Source organism: Mandrillus leucophaeus, unplaced genomic scaffold, assembly GCF_000951045.1.
Source record: "Mandrillus leucophaeus isolate KB7577 unplaced genomic scaffold, Mleu.le_1.0 Scaffold551, whole genome shotgun sequence".
Classification (NCBI taxonomy): Eukaryota; Metazoa; Chordata; class Mammalia; order Primates; family Cercopithecidae; genus Mandrillus; species Mandrillus leucophaeus.
Genome location: NW_012105931.1, coordinates 28,702 through 46,343, shown reverse-complemented (window position 1 = coordinate 46,343; position 17,642 = coordinate 28,702). Strand labels below are relative to the sequence as shown.

The 17,642-nt window shown below is 50.7% G+C and overlaps 1 protein-coding gene across 1 annotated transcript in view; it reads left to right on the top strand.

Annotated features, from left to right (window-relative positions):
* LOC105552366 (ral-GDS-related protein-like) overlaps window positions 1-15,840 on the top strand; it is a 17,172-nt gene extending 1,332 nt beyond the window's left edge. Inside the window, 11 exon segments of the mRNA XM_011998003.1 lie at window positions 1,289-1,461; window positions 2,830-3,023; window positions 3,164-3,486; window positions 4,253-4,468; window positions 4,838-4,941; window positions 5,441-5,510; window positions 7,067-7,141; window positions 7,640-7,714; window positions 8,307-8,330; window positions 15,130-15,251; window positions 15,801-15,840. Of these exon segments, the coding sequence (XP_011853393.1) occupies window positions 1,289-1,461; window positions 2,830-3,023; window positions 3,164-3,486; window positions 4,253-4,468; window positions 4,838-4,941; window positions 5,441-5,510; window positions 7,067-7,141; window positions 7,640-7,714; window positions 8,307-8,330; window positions 15,130-15,251; window positions 15,801-15,840 (1,416 nt within the window).
* The last annotated feature ends 1,802 nt before the right edge of the window (window positions 15,841-17,642 follow it).

Genomic DNA, 17,642 nt, shown 5'->3' with positions numbered 1-17,642 from the left:
GTGGAGCCTGTCGTGATAAAATTCCCTTTCTAGGCAGCCTTTCTACAGGGAGCATAATCCTATGTGTGTCCTAATAGGCTGGAGAAGTTCAGGGCTGCCATAACATGCACGCTGACTGAAGGGCTTAACCACAGAAATCTGGTTCCTCACAATTCTGGAGACTGGAAGCCCAATGTCAAGCTGTCAGTCTGGGGTGGTTTGTCTGGGCCTCTCTCCTTGCCTTGGAGGTGGTGGACTTCTATCTTGGTCAGCACAGGGTCTTCTCTTCAACTTCTCTGTGCGCTCACCACCTCTCCTTGTAAGAACCCCAGGCATATTAAATTAGGGGCCACCCTAACGAACTCACTTCACCTGAATTACCTCTTGGAGAACTCTGTGTCCAGACACAGTCACATTCTGAGTCTCTGGGGCTGAGAATAGAAACGTTTACATTTGGGGGAGGGGATATAATTTAACCCATAAAATATACAAATCCCCTGTGGAAGACACACACCCGGGAAAGGGAAATCTGGGTGAAAGGATGTGCAGATAGCAAGTTTCAACAGCTCTAGCCAGTTGACTTTCCAAAAGGCCTCCAGCAGCCTCAGCCTCTGAAGGTAGCTGCTTCTCTGAACACAGCCTCCCCTGAATACTAACATGCTTTTAACTTTTTGCCAATCTACTGTCTGCGTGGCACAGAAAATCACCTTGCTTCATTTCCAGTTTCAAACATACATTTGCGTAACCTTTCACGGGTTCCATACCTGCCTGCATTTTCTATTCCTCAAGTTGCCTGGCAGATTCTGGGCCTTGGTATGCATTTCTTCCCACCCTGGAGTCTTCCAGCATTTTCCCCTTGCCCAAGGCTGGGATGGACGTAGCTGTTTCTCCAGACTCACGTACATCTTAAAGAACAAAAACAATCATATCCCTATAAGTCAAAGGGTTCTTCTAGAGTGTCTTGTCCTGTGCCCTGTAGCTAAAATGAGGAGGAGACGAGGCCTCCCCCGGCCTTGAGGACTTGCAGGGATGATGCTCCTCATGCAGGCGGTTGATACACAGGGTGCCGTTGCCCCACAGCTGACAAACACCGTGACGATGCCTTGAAGGCGTGAATCATTTTATCACTTTCCATCCTCACATACAATTTACTTTGAAAGCCTAGAACCCTTTTCACCATGGGCACCCAGGTTCTCCACATGCACAAGTCCCTGAAGGGTTGGTGCTTCTTGGTGTGAGTTCCAGATCCTAATCCTCTGGTGGCTCATGGTGTTACCACTGACTCCCATGTCCCTCCTTGTCCCCCTAGTATGGAAATGAGATCTGCAGGATGCCAACTTTCCAGCCCGGTACAAGGGAGAAGCTGTTGGACTTCCTGGTTCCAGCCTTGCTAACTAAACCCATCTCTTCCTATGCCACCTGCCTGGGCCCCTCCTGGGACTTTATCACCGTGCCACACTTTTTGGAACTACTGGTTAGAAGGTGAGTGTCCGTCCCCTCCAAGGCAGAGAGGTGCCTTTGTCCCCTACTGGCTGGGTCTTGAAGATGCAGCTCTCGGAGCCTCAGATGGCTCCTCTGGAACAGGGAGTAGTGAGAAGATGAACCTCACAGGGTTCTTGTGGGGACTGAACGATCTACGACTTGGCAAACAAAGGGGTCCCTAGAACCTAAAACTCTGGAAAATCTGCTGTGGGTGCTATGATTCATGTTTATTATTTTTGTCTTCCCCCTCACTGAAGCAGCTCTCAGCATTCTGTCTCAATGGCCCATATCCTTTGCAGTTTGGAAAAACACACAGAAAGCAAGTCTGCAATGGCATTGGTAAAGGATGTCTGAGATTTCTTCTGGCTGGTCTTTCTTCTTGACACAGACAGAAGAGGGGTCCCTTGGTGCTGAAAAGGGAGCCACAGGCCCACAGACATCTGGAGAGGCTCACTGGGGTTCTCCAACGGTTGAAGTTCACTCATTCAACACATACATACAGAACACCTCATTTGTGCATCGTTCTTGTGGCTTGGCATAACTTCATAAACAAAATAATCCCTGGGTCTCAACTCTACCCACAGTCAGGCGCTCATAGGAGACAGAATAAACAGGTCATATCTACAGAATGTTAGAGGTGAAACCCTCATGGCCTCCTCTACATATGGTGGCATCCTCCCAGATTCTGACGAGAATGACGGAGCCCAGCAGCAAGTATAAACTGGGTGGATTTAGGGTTCTGAAGGGTCTTTTCACCCACAAAACATGGGGGAAAAGATGTGTAACCTGGCAGGGGAGAGACTAAAGGAGCACTGGGGCTCATACTTGTAATTCACACAAGTCAGCTGACGTCTAGGGATTTCCCCTGCAAGAGGCAAATAGTGAGTTCTGTAAATACAGACTTAGTTCCCCTACAAAGGAGAGGGGAGGTTGGGGTCACAGCTGACCACAAAGAGACCCATTTCCCAGCACCATGGCTATGCAGCTCTCCCTGTCCTCCTCCACCCAACATCTGCGTCTACCCTCCTAACCCCAGGACCAGGGGACCCAGAGCTGGAGCTTTCATGAGCAACCTGCTCATAAATCAGCCTGGAGCTGCAGTCTTGAGTGTCCAGGTGCACAGTGCTGTGCTCCAGGGCCTTTGGGAAGAGAATGTCAGTGGAATGCCGGGGCGCGCAATGGTCTGTACAGTCCTGCTGCATGGCCAGGTCTGCCCCTTCCAGGACAGCACTGATGACCTGGGGTAGGGTGGGGCTGTCCTCTACACAGGCAGGAAGAGGCCAGGGACCCAGAACCACGCAAGTGTGCCCTGGAGGGTTGTGTGGGAGAAGGCCACGCCTCTGACTCAGCTGTCCACTCCATCACCAGCACCACCACCTCCATTTTGTTCACCTGGCCCCTTGAAAACACTTCAGTTTGCTATCAGCCCCCGCAACGGTCATCTTTCCGGATAAAGTTGGCCTTCAGGAACTTCGCCTGGCCTGGACTGGGTGTGGAAGACCATCAGGAACTTGTCCTAGGCCAGTTACTGCCTCCGAAGCCCAACGAGGCCAAGCCAGATGGTGAGGTGGCTTGCAGTCTGGAAGACTTTCCAGGGGTGGTGTTTAGGGGCTACAATTCCCTTAAATTCCATCCGGTCATTTCTGTACTTGGAAAACCCAATAAAAAGTGACTGCTATGGTGACCTTTTCTCCTCTTCCAGATCCTGCGCCATCTCCTGGGCAACACGCGTTAACCATGCTGGCCCTGGAGCCAGCACCGCCACTGCTGGCGGACCTGGGGGCTGCTCTGGAGCCAGCGTCAGGTGCAGCCCTGGGTGCACCAGGATATCTACATTCAGCACCAGCACCAGCACCAGCACCAGGGCAAGGGCCCCTTTCAGGAACACCGCTGGAGCCGCAGTCAGCCCCAGAGGCCCCCTGTCCCTGTCCCGGGAGTGTAAAGAACCAACCCCCCGACGAGCTGTCTGACGTAATGACCTTCCCTCCCAGGCTGCTGGCAGAACAGCTGACCCTGATGGATGCGGTGAGCAGCTGGGCTTTGCAGGCTGTGCCTCTGGCATCAGCTGTCTCAGACGAGCCTCCCTCTGAGGAGCGGCCAATACCCCGGGTCCAATTGCACCTCTACTTCTTACCAATCATGGGATTTGGATGAGTTTCCTCATCCACAAGCCTTCCCTGTCTGCATGTGGACAACAGAGATGGGACATCGCCCGTGCCAGCTCCACAGAGGGACTGTGCAGACTGAAAGACAGGGGATGGACAGAAAGCAGGGCAGGGCAGGTGATCACTGAGGGGCAGGCAGGGCCATGGGTCACTCACCCAGCTGCTCAGGAGCCTCACGACCCTCAGCGCTTATTAGGTGCCTGATGCATACTAGATTCTATGGCAGACACTCAAACAGAGCCCATAGTTGCATCTGCCACAAGGAAAGTGCACCGGTGTGGAGAAGAAGTAGAGGGCTGATTGGGATGGGAGGAAGACAAGGTCTCAGGATGGGCAGGCCTGAGCCACCTTCTACTCCTTGGAGGGCAGATGGCCTAGGAGAAAATGTCACTCTCTCTTCCCACTCTCATGGAGTTTTGGGCCATGATGCATTCAGGGGCCTCGGTGGGCAAAATATCAAACCCAGGGACTCCCACACATCTGGAGCCCATTTTAAAGCTTTCTGAGCTCCAGCTCAGTTCCTGCCAGAGACCATGGATGACTGTGAGCTCAGTCCCTGCCTGGTACTGTGGATGACTCTGAGCTGGGGTGTGCCCTGTCCATGACACTCTCCTCCTCCCCCAAAGGAGCTGTTCAAGAAGGTAGAGCTCTACGAATGTTTGGGCTCCATCTGGGGCCGACGAACTAAGAAGGGGAATGAGCACGTGGCACCCACAGTTCGTGCCACCATCGCACATTTCAACAGGCTCGCCAACTGTGTCACCACCTCCTGCCTCGGGGACCACAGCATGAGGGCCCAGGACAGGGCCAGGGTGGTGGAGCACTGGATCAAGGTGGCCAGGGTAAGCCATGGTTGGGCCTGAGGATTCCCTCTCTAAAAATGGGGAACTGCCTCTTCTCCTCCATCGGTTTTCAGGATTGGCATCTGTATCTCTGGCCTAAGCCCTTTACACTCCCTAGGTCCTTCTTGCCAGAGCTTCACTGACCTTGACTCCCATGGCCCAGTGAGGGCTGCTCACTTCCGACCTGGGCTCTTCCTTGGGTTGAACTAAAATCCTAGATGAGTGATATGCACTCGACTCCAGGTGTGCCCTCCTGAGGCTCCCTAGACCTCTGCTTTGTCCAGGAGGGGAGATCTCAGCAGAGGGGGCTGAGGCTGAAGTAGGCCGGGCTCCAACTCTGGACCTCACAGCTCACTCTTCCCTCTCCAGGAGTGCCTAAGCCTCAACAACTTCTCCTCGGTGCACGCCATCGTCTCTGCTCTGTGCAGCAACCCAATACATCGGCTACACAAGACATGGGCAGCAGTGTCCAGGTGAGGAGGACTCTCTCCATGGGAATGCCAGGGTTGACCTAGGGATTCGTAGGTCTCCCCATGTGCCCTCAACGACTCTGAAGGGTTCTTGGAGACCAGGGACACTGGAGGCAGGGATGGGCTGGTGGGTGTGGTCACTACGCTGCCTTGGACTACTAAGCAAGGATTTCCAACTCAGGACTAAGGTTTTTTAATCATCAGGAACAGACTGGAGCCAACTGGAGGCTTTCAGGTGTTTGCACCCAGCAGTGGAACTGTGTCCAGCTGGAAGCTAACTGTGAACATTCAGGGGCTCATAGGAAGTGGAGACGGGCCAGTGGAGGAGCATGACAGGTCCCACCCTGGTCCTCTGGAGTCCTTTTCATCAGAGGACCCCACTGGAAACTCTCACTCAGGAAGTTGGGATTCTCTGGGCTTTCAAATAAAAGGGATTAGATTGGAACTCACAAATCTCCCAGCTTATTTCCAAATTTACTCTTTTTCTTTCCTCTGTCCATAGCAAAAGCACAAAATATCTAAAAGAACTCTACAAAAAAGACACTACATTGAAGAGGGACCTGCTGATCAAGGTACAGTGGAGTCTGGGAGATGCGGGACAAGTGTTTAAGGGTCAGAGAAAAGAGCGAGTTTGGAAGGGCATTGGACCTGGTGTGAAGTGGTTATTTTCCTTTGTTTTGACTTACCTACTAAAAGTGGACCTGAAAATTTCCCTCCATGCCTACCTTGGGCCAACAGGGAGAGAGGTATGAGGGTCCATGGGCACGTAGGGGAACAGGAGCAGGAGGCCCTGGAAATGGGATGTGGCAATGGCTGCTGGGCTGCTGAGTGGGGGTGATGAGCTGCAGCATTAGCAGGGCTCTGGCTCCCACGCTGGTCCATGCTGCTGGCATGGAGCTTCCTCCAGGCTGAGGGATGGTTATGGTAGGTGGGACTTTCTTCCCTCCTCAAACTGGCCGGCAATTCCTCAGGAAGCCAGGCCTCTGCTGCTGCTTCTGTCTGCAGTGCACCTCCATGGGCAGGGGACCTCTGCCCACACTGTGGGAGAGGGGGAACGAAAACAGAGGAAAATCATGTGCCCGGGAGTCCAGTGGACCGCCCAGCTATGGGTACCAATGGGCATGCTCGGGACAGACATACATGTTTGCGGTGACTGTCCGCTCTGCCCTTTGCAGACACCCGAAAAAGGTCACAGGATTCTCACCAGTTAGCAGTGACACATGCTCATGACAAGTATCTCAGGGATTCAGGCATTCCTAGGGGATCCTCCCTGACCAGATCTCAGAATCTGCCATGCAAATGAGAAGGCAATATGTTACCCCACCCAGGATTCTGGAAAACTCTGCCATGTCAGTCAGAGATGGAGCCACAGGAGGCCACATCTTGAGTAGAGGAAGAGAGTGTTCTGTGCATGAAACTCCCCTGAGGAATCAATGGCAACGCAAAATCTTTGGCATGGCTCAAATCAAGTTTGTGTGTCACAGACTCCAGTGGGGCTCGAATAGGCAGGTGCCACTTAACCAGGTCTCCTAAAATGCCCTGTCCCTTTCCCATCATGAATGTGCCTCGTTGGAGACCTAGACACTCAGAGACTCCAGCGAACACGACCCTGATGGGTGGTGGTGCTAGGATATGGGGTGAAGGCAGCCGAGACACAGCCTTCAGGACAGGCAGGAGGTGCCCTGTCTTTTGGGGTCCTGGGGAGTCACTCTCCACTCTGGGCCTCTGTTTGTTCTTCTGGAAAATGAAGGGATGCTGAGCCTGTAGTGCAGCCCTCACATGATGAAAATGAGGTTAAAGAAAAGAAAGCAATTTGAGGGCGCTCATGTCTGGTTCTTCCTCAGAGGGATGAGGATGAAAACAATGGCAACAGCTACAGGAAACAGTACTCAGGAAGCCCTGTGAGGTAGCTGTGGTTTTCATCGCTCTTTACAGAAGAGGAAAAAGTCTCAGGGAGGCCCGGCTGTATGACTGGGTGACACACACAGGAGTGTGGAGCTGGGCCAGTGGAATGAGCACTGTGCCAGATGACACACGCCAGTCCCTGGGGATCCAAGTGCGGGGTGGTTGGGGTGTAACTGGGGGAAGGGAGGAGAGCCTCACTGTCTCCATCACTGACACCTCGCAGGCGGGGAGCTTTAAGGTGGCCACCCAGGAGAGGAACCCACAGAGAGCGCAGATGAGGCTGCGGAAGCAGAAGAAGGTGAGCGAGCCTTTTTCATGGAGGGGCCGCAGGCGATCAGAGGACAGGGCTCCCTTCCCCGCCAGCTGGAGGCCTCCATATCAACACAGTGGGGGCTTCCTCCCAGCCCTGTCCTACTGTGGACACTGGGCTGGGAAAACCTCCATTTGAGAGACCAGAGCAAGGGTCTGGGAAAGCTGGACTCAGAGTGGATGTGGGGAAGGGTAAGGCTAGAACCACATGCCCCTGTGAATTGTTAAAATCCCACCACAGAGTGGGATTTTAACAATTCTAATAACTAGGAATGCTTGCTAGACTTGGAGGTCAGCTGGGATAGAGGAGGCAGAGAATTGGGAAAGGCAGCTGAGGGTCTTTGGCTGCTCCGACTGGGAGACCTGGGGAGCGGGGTTCTGGGAGACAGGGGCTGATGAGATTTCATGGGACAGGACTTTGGACAGGCACCTGACGGCCAATACTCATCACAACTACCCCTCCCACTTCCCACCCTTCTTGGCACAGGGAGCGGTCCCCTTCCTGGGGGATTTTCTGACTGAGTTACACAGGTTGGATTCGGCCATCCCGGATGATCTGGATGTGAGTGAGCCTGGGGCAGGTTGGTTGGGAACCAGGATCCTGAGGCTTGGGAGGAGAGGGTCCTGGACCGAGCCCTTAGATCTCAGCCCTTGGCAAACCTCCTCTCCTGAGAGCCTCACAGATGCTCCTGTGGGTGGGGGTATCAAGCCCATCTCATCATCTCTGCGTGATGGAGGCTCCATGGCAGTCACCAGTCCCTATTCCTGAGTGGTGAAGCTGCAGAGCTGCCTGACTGCAATGCTGCTGAGGGGTGGGCTGAACTGGACTCAACCTTTCTCTAGGGTAGTCCCGTAATAGGAGAGTGAAACTGAGCCTCTCCAAAGGCAGGTAGTTGCAGGGTCACTGAGTGCTTTCTTTCTATGAGAGACCTCAGTTTCCCTGTCTGTCATCAGGGAGGGCTGGGGCAGAAGGTCCCTGAGCCTCAGCTCCCATGCCCCCTGTTCTAGAACCTGGAGCCTGAGGCAGGTCCAGGTCCTGTCATGTGCACATTCCCTGACCCTGGTGGCCCTGGCAGTAGTGCAGGATGGGAAGGGGTGGGGTGGGGCTGGTTGAGGGCCAGGGACCTTTCTGATGGACTCTGTCTGCCTTCCAGGGCAACAGCAACAAGAGGAGGAAGGTGAGCAGCTGGGGCACTCACGTTGCATGAGGGTGGGGATGTGGACATCACAGTCCACCCTGGACAGGACACTCCCTGGCTCCATCCTCTACATCTTAGGTTTACTGGGAGGGTTTGACACACACAGGAGGAGGAGACCTAGCCCAGTGGAGAGAGTGGGAAATGGAATGGAATGAAAGACCAGTTCCTGCAGGAGGGGCTTTTTACATCCAACTCTGAGAACAGGCTGGGGGCTGCATGGGGCCCCTTCAGAAAACTGTCCCAGGGATCTGCTCCTTCTCCCTGCTTACCAAAGGTCCCCTCAGCATCTTCCACCCAGGCCCTGTCAGCAACCTCTCCTCTGTCTCTAGGAGGTCCGAGTTCTGCAGGAAATGCAGCTGCTCCAAGTGGCTGCCATGAATTACACGCTTCGGCCTCTTGAGAAATTTGTCACCTATTTCTCAAAAATGGAGCAGCTCAGTGACAAGGAGAGGTGAGGGTCTAGAGGATGGGCAGAGGGTGGGAGAAGGCTCTCCATTTTTTTTTTTTCCCCAATATGGTCTGGCTCTCTTGCCCAGGCTGCACTGCAGTGTGACCATCTCTGCTCATTGCACCATCTGCCTCCTGGGCTCAAGCCCTTCCTCAGCCTCTTAAGCAGCTGGGACTACTGCGGTACACCATGTCCCAGGACGTGGTACAGCCTGTACAGACACCATGTCCTGTTGTTCTGCTGTTGTTCTGGTACAGATGGGGTTTCACAATGTTGTCCAGGCTGGTCTCAAACTCCTGGCCTCAAGCAATCCACCCACCTCAGGCAACCAAAGTACTGACATTATAGGTGTCAGCCACCCCACCTGGCCTAGAGGAGGCTCTCCTGTGGCCATCTGCAGAGAGCCTATGGCCAAGACTCCCAGGATTTCAGCTGGGCAGGCACTGACAGGGGACCTGATGTGTGGCTCATGGTGGCCTCACAGCTGCCTCACTGTCCTGTAGCTACAAGCTGTCCTGCCAGCTGGAGCCCAAATCCCAGTAGGCCGGCAACATCCTGCAGTGGCTGGGACCCCACCGGGGTGCTGGCCAGAACACCGGCTCTGCACCATCCTTCACCCAGACCGGGGACATCAGGGAACCACATCTAGGAGGCTGGCAGCTCAGCTGCATCTGGCCCCTGCTACTCAACACCAGCTGCTCCTGCTGGCCAGGATCAGGCCATGGGACTTTTGCGAGTCAGGCGGGAGACCATTTTATGTTTATTTTCTTTAGTGTATAAGTAAGGGTTTTTTGTTTAACTTTAATTAAAATAAAATTTTAAAACACTATTCAAAATGTTCTATAGTTGTTGGACTGAGAAAAGTAACTGCAGTGCAGTAACCGTATACCAGTCTTTAGAATTCATAGTCCAGTATGTCGAATTGAGGCTATGGCTGAACAAGTCATAGAACAGTGTTCACGTTACGCATGGTAATCACTGAACCTTTTCCTTCTTTGTTCAAATTAATTATTGTTAACTCTATTTAAGGAAAACAAACAAAACAAAACAAAAAAGCCCTTAAAAATCATAGCATGTTACCCAGTCTACCACACTTGTTCTACTGACCAACTACTCTCAAACTTAAATTCCAGTGAAATTCAAGTTCCACTGGGGTACTCTACTTTCTTAAGGTTTAAATATTTAATGAATCACTGAAATATTTACTGAAGGGCTGGAGATAGGAGGTATTTAAGCAAGTGGTAGGGCTGGCCTTCTCCAGAAGTCCTAGACAAAAGGGAACTGGCCATCAGTCTCCAGGAGGGAAACTTTTTCCACTATCGATCATCCCAGACTTTCAGACACCTCTCCCCTAAGTGAACATTAAGAAAGGAGAGAATTGTTTGAACCCAGTGTCTAAAGGATTTCCCACAGCTTAATTTGAACACAAACCCCATTGTGCTACATCAGACAAAAACAAGCCAAAGAAATCAACATTTCAGGGTCTGCAATATCATACCTCTAAATCAACACGAAATAAACACCTAAACCCAATTCTGGAGCCACAAAGCTCCTAAAGAAAAGTAGGAGTCTGTATCTCAGCAAAACTTGTATCTCTGCATGCAGTTTGCAAAAAAGAAAGAAAACAAAAGCAAAAATTATCTATGGCAAGAAACCCTTAGACCATGCAACTGATTTGGTGATACTTTTTCTTATTTTTTGTTCTTTTTGGATGGGACACAAAAATCACTGCTAACAAATGTGAATACAAACACATGGGACTATACATCATTTCAGACCTTCCGCATGGGGAAGAGAAAGAATGAACCATTAAAGAAGGCATCCTACCGACTGAAAGAAAGTTCAGCAGAATCCTATCTGTGAAAGGGTTGTTAGCTAACATGCATGAGAAACTAACACTACTCTAACTGGGAAAATGAACAAAACCAAACACCCTAGCTAAAACTGGGCAAAGAACCTGAACAGGCACATCTAAAAAGAAAACACGAAATTGACAGGTCAAAGAGAAGCTGCTCAACTTCACTAATCCTCACACAAATGTCTAAGTGAAAACCACACTCAGATAACCTATCACTTTAATTAGAATGAAACTTACCAAAAACAAACAAACAAACAAACAACCCACCCATACGTTCACAGGCAGTGGCCAATGTATAAATGCAGAAAAAGGCTGAGATGGGCGGATCACGAGGTCAGGAGATCGAGACCATCCTGGGTAACATGGTGAAACCCCGTCTCTACTAAAAAATACAAAAAACTAGCCAGACGAGGTGGCGGGCATCTGTAGTCCCAGCTACTCGGGAGGCTGAGGCAGGAGAATGGCGTAAACCTGGGAGGCGGAGCTTGCAGTGAGCTGAGATCCAGCCACTGCACTCCAGCCTGGGCGATAGAGCGAAACTCCGTCTCAAAAAAAAAAAAAAAAGGCAGAAAAAGACACTTTTATACACTTTTGCTGGGAATGTACATTATTATACACACGAAGCAAAGCAGCTGAAGGTGCCTTAAACATTTTACATTACAACTACCCATTCACCTAGCAATCCCACCGCCGGTTATACACAGAAAGCACATGGAATCTGTTATGTTGAAGAGATATTGGCCTTCCTATGGCGAATCAAGCACTATTCACAATAGCGAAGGTATCCGATCCACCTACCTGTTCATGTACAGATAAAGGGATAAAGAAACTGCAGTACACAGTGGAATCCTCTTCAGCCATAGAAATTCATGAAACCATGTCACCTGCAGCAACGTGCAGAGACCTGGAGGACATGATCAGCGAAATGAGTCAGGCAGAGAAGGACAAACACGGCATGATTTCATGAATGTGAGAATGAGATCAACTTTCTCTCTAAACGACTTTATCTCCTAGACAAGAAAGTTCCACAGTGGTGAAGAGAGGCTGTGGGTTGGCGGCTCAGGGCAGAAACTGGGAAATGGATACAATGTTACACTCAGATGAATAAATTCAGCTATTCTACTCCACAGCAGGGTGTCTAGACTTAATAGTATCCTACCATATTTTCCAAAAAGGGCTGAAGAGAAGGATTCTGAATATTGCAAGCACAGAGAACTAATAAATAATAACTACACAAGGTAACAGAAACAGTCAATGCCTTGCTTTCATCATTACACAAGGTATAGATGCATGGGATCAAAATGTCCCACTCTACTCTTTAATTGTATACCTTTACTATAGAGCAAATTGTTGTTAAGGACATGGAAAGAAACAATGCTGAAGTTCATGTGAGACCAGGAAATGCCCTGTATTTCCAAAGCAATTCTGAGAAATCCAAACAATACTGGATGCATCACACCCCGATTCGAAATTTCACTCAAGCTCTAGGAACCTGCTTCCGCATGGATGAGTGGAAAAGAACAGAGGACCTGCAGTAAACCCATACACCTCATACCACTTGATTTTGGATGAAATACACAATAAGTAACGGGGAAAGAACTCCCCTTTCAACATTCTTGGAATAAATGGCGAGCCATATGCGGAAGAGTAAGTAACACTAGGCCTCTACTTCTCACCATGTACCAAAGTTCACTCAGATGAATGAAAGACGTAAATGCAAGACCTCAAAGTACAAAAGTCCTACAAGAGACCCTAGGAAATACCCTTGTTGACATCAGCTTTGACAAAGGATTTATATGCCTAAGACCCCACATGACACTGCAACAAAAGCAATAATCGACATGTGGGACCTAATACACTGAAGAGCCACCACACAACACAAGAAATTACCAACAGAGTAGACAGATGACATACAGGATGAGAGAAAATTGTTCCCAAACTATGCACGTTACCATTAGTTAAATGGTCATGTCACAGGATTCTCACCAGTTAGCACTGACACATGCTCATGACAAGTATCTGGGGGATTCATATGTTCCTAGGGGATCCTCCCTGACCAGATCTCAGAATCTTCCATGCAAATGAGAAGGCAACGTGTCACCCCACCCAGGATTCTGGAAAACCCCGCCATGTCAGAGACGGTGCCTCAGAGGGCCACTTCCTGAGTAGAGGAAGAGAGAGTTCTGTGCACGGAACTCCCCTGGAGGATCACTGGCAAGGCAAAACCTTTAGCATGGCTCAAACCCAGTTTGTGTGTCACAGATTCCAGTGGGGCTCAGACAGGCAGGTGCCACTTAACCAGGTCTCCTAAAATGCCCTGTCCCTTTCCCATCACGACTGTGCCTGGTTGGAGACCTAGACACTCAGAGACTCCAGAGAACATGACTCTGATGGGTGGCAGTGCTGGCATATGGGGTGAAGGCAGCCGAGACACAGCCTCCAGGATGGGACAAGGCGCCCTCTGTTTTGGGGCCCTGGGGAGTCACTACCCACTCTGGGCCTGTTTGCTCTTCTGGAAAATGAAGGGATGCTGAGCCTGTAGTGCAGCCCTCACTGTATGGAAATGAGGTTCCAGAAAAGAAAGCAATTTGAGGGCACTCGTGCCTGGTTCTTCCTCAGAGGAATGAGGGTGAGAACAATGACAACAGCTACAGGAAACAGTACACAGGAGGCCCTGTGAGGTAGCTGTGGGTTTCATCGCTCTTTACAGAAGATGAAAAAGTCTCAGGGAGGCCCGGCTGCATGATTGGGTGACATACACAGGGAGTGTGAGGCTGGGCCAGTGGTATGAGCACTGTGTCGGCTGACTCACGCCAGTTCCTGGGCATCCCAGTGTAGGGTGGCTGGAGAGTAAGTGGGGGAAGGGAGGAGAGCCTCACTGTCCCTGTCCCTGAAACCTGGCAGGCAGGGATCTTTAAGGTGGCCACCCAGGAGAGGAACCACCAGAGAGCCCAGAAGAGGCTGCGGAGGCAGAAGAAGGTGAGTGAGCCTGTGGCATACAGGGATTGTAAGAGATCAGAGGACAGAGTTCCTTTCCCTACCAGCTGGAGGCCTCCATATCATAACAGTGGGGGCTTCCTACCCAGCTCTGTCCTCTTGTGGTCACTGGGCCTGGAAACCCTCCATTTGAGAGACCAAAGCAAGGGTCTGGGAAAGCTGGACTCAGAGTGGATGTGGGGAAGGGTAAGGCTGGGACCATAGGCCCTTGTGACTTGTTAAAATCTCACTATAGAGGTAACTAGCGGTGCTTGCTAGACTTGCATGTCAGCTGGGATGGAGGAGGCAGAGAAATGGGAAAGGCAGCTGAGGGTCTTTGGCTGTTCCATCTAGGAGACCTAGGGAGGGGGGTTCTGGGAGACAGGGGCTGATGAGATTTCATGGGATAGGACCTTGGGCAGGCATCTGAGGGCCAATACTCATTACCACTTCCCCAACCCTCCTTGGCACAGAGTGTGGTTGCCTTCCTCGGGGATTTTCTGACTGTATTACACAGGTTGGATACGGCCATCCCAGATGATCTGAATGTGAGTGAGCCTGGGGCAGGTTGGCTGGGAACCAGGATCCTGAGGCTTGGGAGGAGAGGGGCCTGGACTGAGCCCTTAGACCTCAGCCCTTGGCAAACCTCCTCTCCTGAGAGTCTCACAGCCACTCCTGTGGGTGGGGGTGTCAGGCCCATCTCATCACTTCTTAGTGATGGAGGCTCCATGGCAGCCACCAGTCCCTATTCCTGAGTGGTGAAGCTGCAGAGCTGCCTGACTGCAAAGCTGCTGAGATGTGGGCTGAGCTGGACTCAGCGACTCCCCAGGGTAGTCCCGTAATAGGAGAGTGAAATTGAGCCTCTCCAAGGGCAGACAGTTCCAGGGTCACTGTGGGCTTTCTTTCTATAAGAGACCTCAGTTTCCCTGTCATCAGACAGGGTTGGGGCAGAGTGTCCCTGAGCCTCAGCTCCCATGCCCCCTGCTCTAGAGCATGGAGTCTGTGGCAGATCCAAGTCCTGTCATGTGCATATCCCTTGACCCTGGTGGCCCTGGCAGTAGTGCAGCATGGGAGGGGGCGGGGTGGGGCTGATTGTGGGCCAGGGACCTTTCTGATGGACTCTGCCTGCCTTCCAGGGCAACAGCAACAAGAGGAGAAAGGGGGGACTCACACTGGATGAGGGTGCGGAGGTGGACCTCACAGTCCACCCTGGACAGGACACTCCCTGGCTCCATCTCGTACATCTTAGGTTTACGAGGGGCTGACAAACACAGGAGGAAGAGACCAATCCCCATGGAGAAAGTGGGAAAGGCACTGGATCAAAGACCAATTCCTACAGGAGGGGATGTTTACATCCAACTCTGAGAATAGGCTGGTGGCTGCATGGGGCCCCTTCAGAAAACTGCCCCAGGGATCAGCTCCTTCTCCCTGCCTGCGAAAGTCCCCCTCAGCATCTTCCACCCAGGCCCTGTCAACATCCTGCCTTCTGTCTCTAGGAGGTCCGAGTTCTGCAGGAAATGCAGCTGCTCCAAGTGGCTGCCATGAATTACAGGCTTCGGCCTCTTGAGAAATTTGTCACCTACTTTCCAAGAATGGAGCAGCTCAGTGACAAGGAGAGGTGAGGGCCTAGGGGATGGGCAGAGGGTGGGAGAAGGCTCTCCATTTTTTTTTTTTTTTCCCCCAACATGGTCTGGCTCTGTCACCCAGGCTGCACTGCAGTGTGACCATCTCTGCTCACTGCGACGTCTGCCTCCCGGGCTCAAGCCCTTCCTCAGCCTCTTAAGCAGCTGGGACTACTGCTGTACACTATTTCCCAGGACACGGTACAGCCTGTACAGACACCATGTCCTGTTGCTCAGCTGTTGTTGTTCTGGTACAGATGGGGTTTCATGATATTGTCCAGGCTGGTCTCAAACTCCTGGCCTCAAGCAATCCACCCACCTCAGTCTCCCAAAATACTGACATTACAGGTGTCAGCCACCCCACCTGGCCCAGAGGAGGCTCTCCTGTGGCCATCTACAGAGAGCCTATGGCCATGACTCCACGGCCAGCATCAACCCTCTTGCATGGGGACCGCTGGGGACCCAGGATTTCAGCTGGGCATGCACTGAGAGGGGACCTGATGTGTGGCTCATGGTGGCCTCACAGCTGCCTCACTGTCCTGTAGCTACAAGCTGTCCTGCCAGTTGGAGCCCAAATCCCAGTAGGCCGGCAACATCCTGCAGTAGCTGGTACCCCACCGGGATGTTGGCCAGAACACCGGCTCTATACCATCCTTCACCCAGACCGGGGACACCAGGGAACCACATCTAGGAGGCTGGCAGCTCAGCTGCATCTGGCCCCTGCTCCTCAACACAAGCTGCTCCTGCTGGCCAGGATCAGGCCATGGGACTTTTGCCAGGCAGGCGAGAGACCATTTTATGTTTATTTTCTTTAGTGTGTAAGTAAGGGTTTTTTTCTTAGCTTTCATTAAAATAAAATTTTAAAACACTATTCAAAATGTTCTACAGTTGTTGGAATGAGAACAGTAACTCCAATGCAGTAACCGCATACCAGTCTTTAGGATTCATAGTCTAGCATGTCAAATTGAGACTATGGCTGAAGAAGTCATAGAACTGCGTTCACGTTACACATACCAACCGTTTAATGTTTTCCTTTTTTATTCAAATTAATTATTGTTAACTCTGTTTAAGGAAAACAACAACCAAAAAAACCCAAAAACCCTTAAAAACCATAGTATGTCACCCATCTACCTCACTTGTTCTACTGACCATCTACTCTCAAACTTAGATTCTAGTTAAATTCAAGTTCCACCGGGGTACTCTAATTTCTTAAGGTTTAAATATTTAATGAATCACTGAAATATTTACTGAAGGCCTGGAGATAGGAGGTATTTAAGCAAATGGTAGGGCTGGCCTCCTCCAGAAGTCCTGGGCAGAAGGGAGCTGGCCATCAGTCTCCATGAAATACAGATAAAGTTTTTCCACTGTGGATCTTCCCAGACTTTCTGACACCTGTCCCCCCAAATAGCTAATAAATAGGCAATGGATATAAACACACACTTCTCTAAAGATGACGTATAAGCAACCAAGAAATAAGAAAACACACTCAACCTAATTGTCAGAGAAATACAAATTAAAAGCACAATCAGATATCATCTCACGCTGGTCGGAATGGCAATTACACAGTCAAGAAAAAAAAAAGAAAGGACACTAGCAAGGCAGCAGAGAAGGGGGACACTAGTCCACTTATGGTGAAAATGCAAAGTAATTCAGACACCATGGAAAGCACTTTGGAGATTGCTCAAGGAACTTACACCAGAACTACCATCTGACACAGCAAGCCCACCACTGGGATATATATACACAAAGGAAAATAAATCCTTCTGTCCAAAACACACATGCACACAAACGGTCTTGGCAGCACTATTTACAATGGCAAGCATGTGAAATCAACCTAGGTACCCATCAACAGGGGATCAAAGGAGGAAAATGTAGTACATATATACTATAAAAAACTAGGCAGCCATTAAAAAAACAAACAAACAACAACAACGACAACAACAAAAAACAAGGAAATCATGTCCTTGGCAGCAACATGAAAGGAGCTGGAGGCCATTATCTAAAGACAAATAAGGAAAACAGAGAACACCAAATGCCACATGTTCTCACTTCTAAGGTGGAGCTAACATTGAATACACCCTACCGTAAAAGTGAAAACAACAGACACTGACGACTCTCAGATGAAAAAGGAAGAAGGGACAAGGTATGGGCTAAAGACCTACACGGTGGGTACAACTACTCCCTGCATGATAAGGTCTCTGGGACCCCAAGTCTCAGTGTCATGCAACATACCAAAGGCAGTAACTAATCTGCCTTTGTACCCTTTAGTCTATAATAAATGTAGAAACTGGGCCGGGTGCGGTGGCTCATGCCTACAATCCCAGCACTTTGGGAGGCCGAGGCGGGCGGATCACAAGGTCAGGAGATCGAGACCACGGTGAAACCCC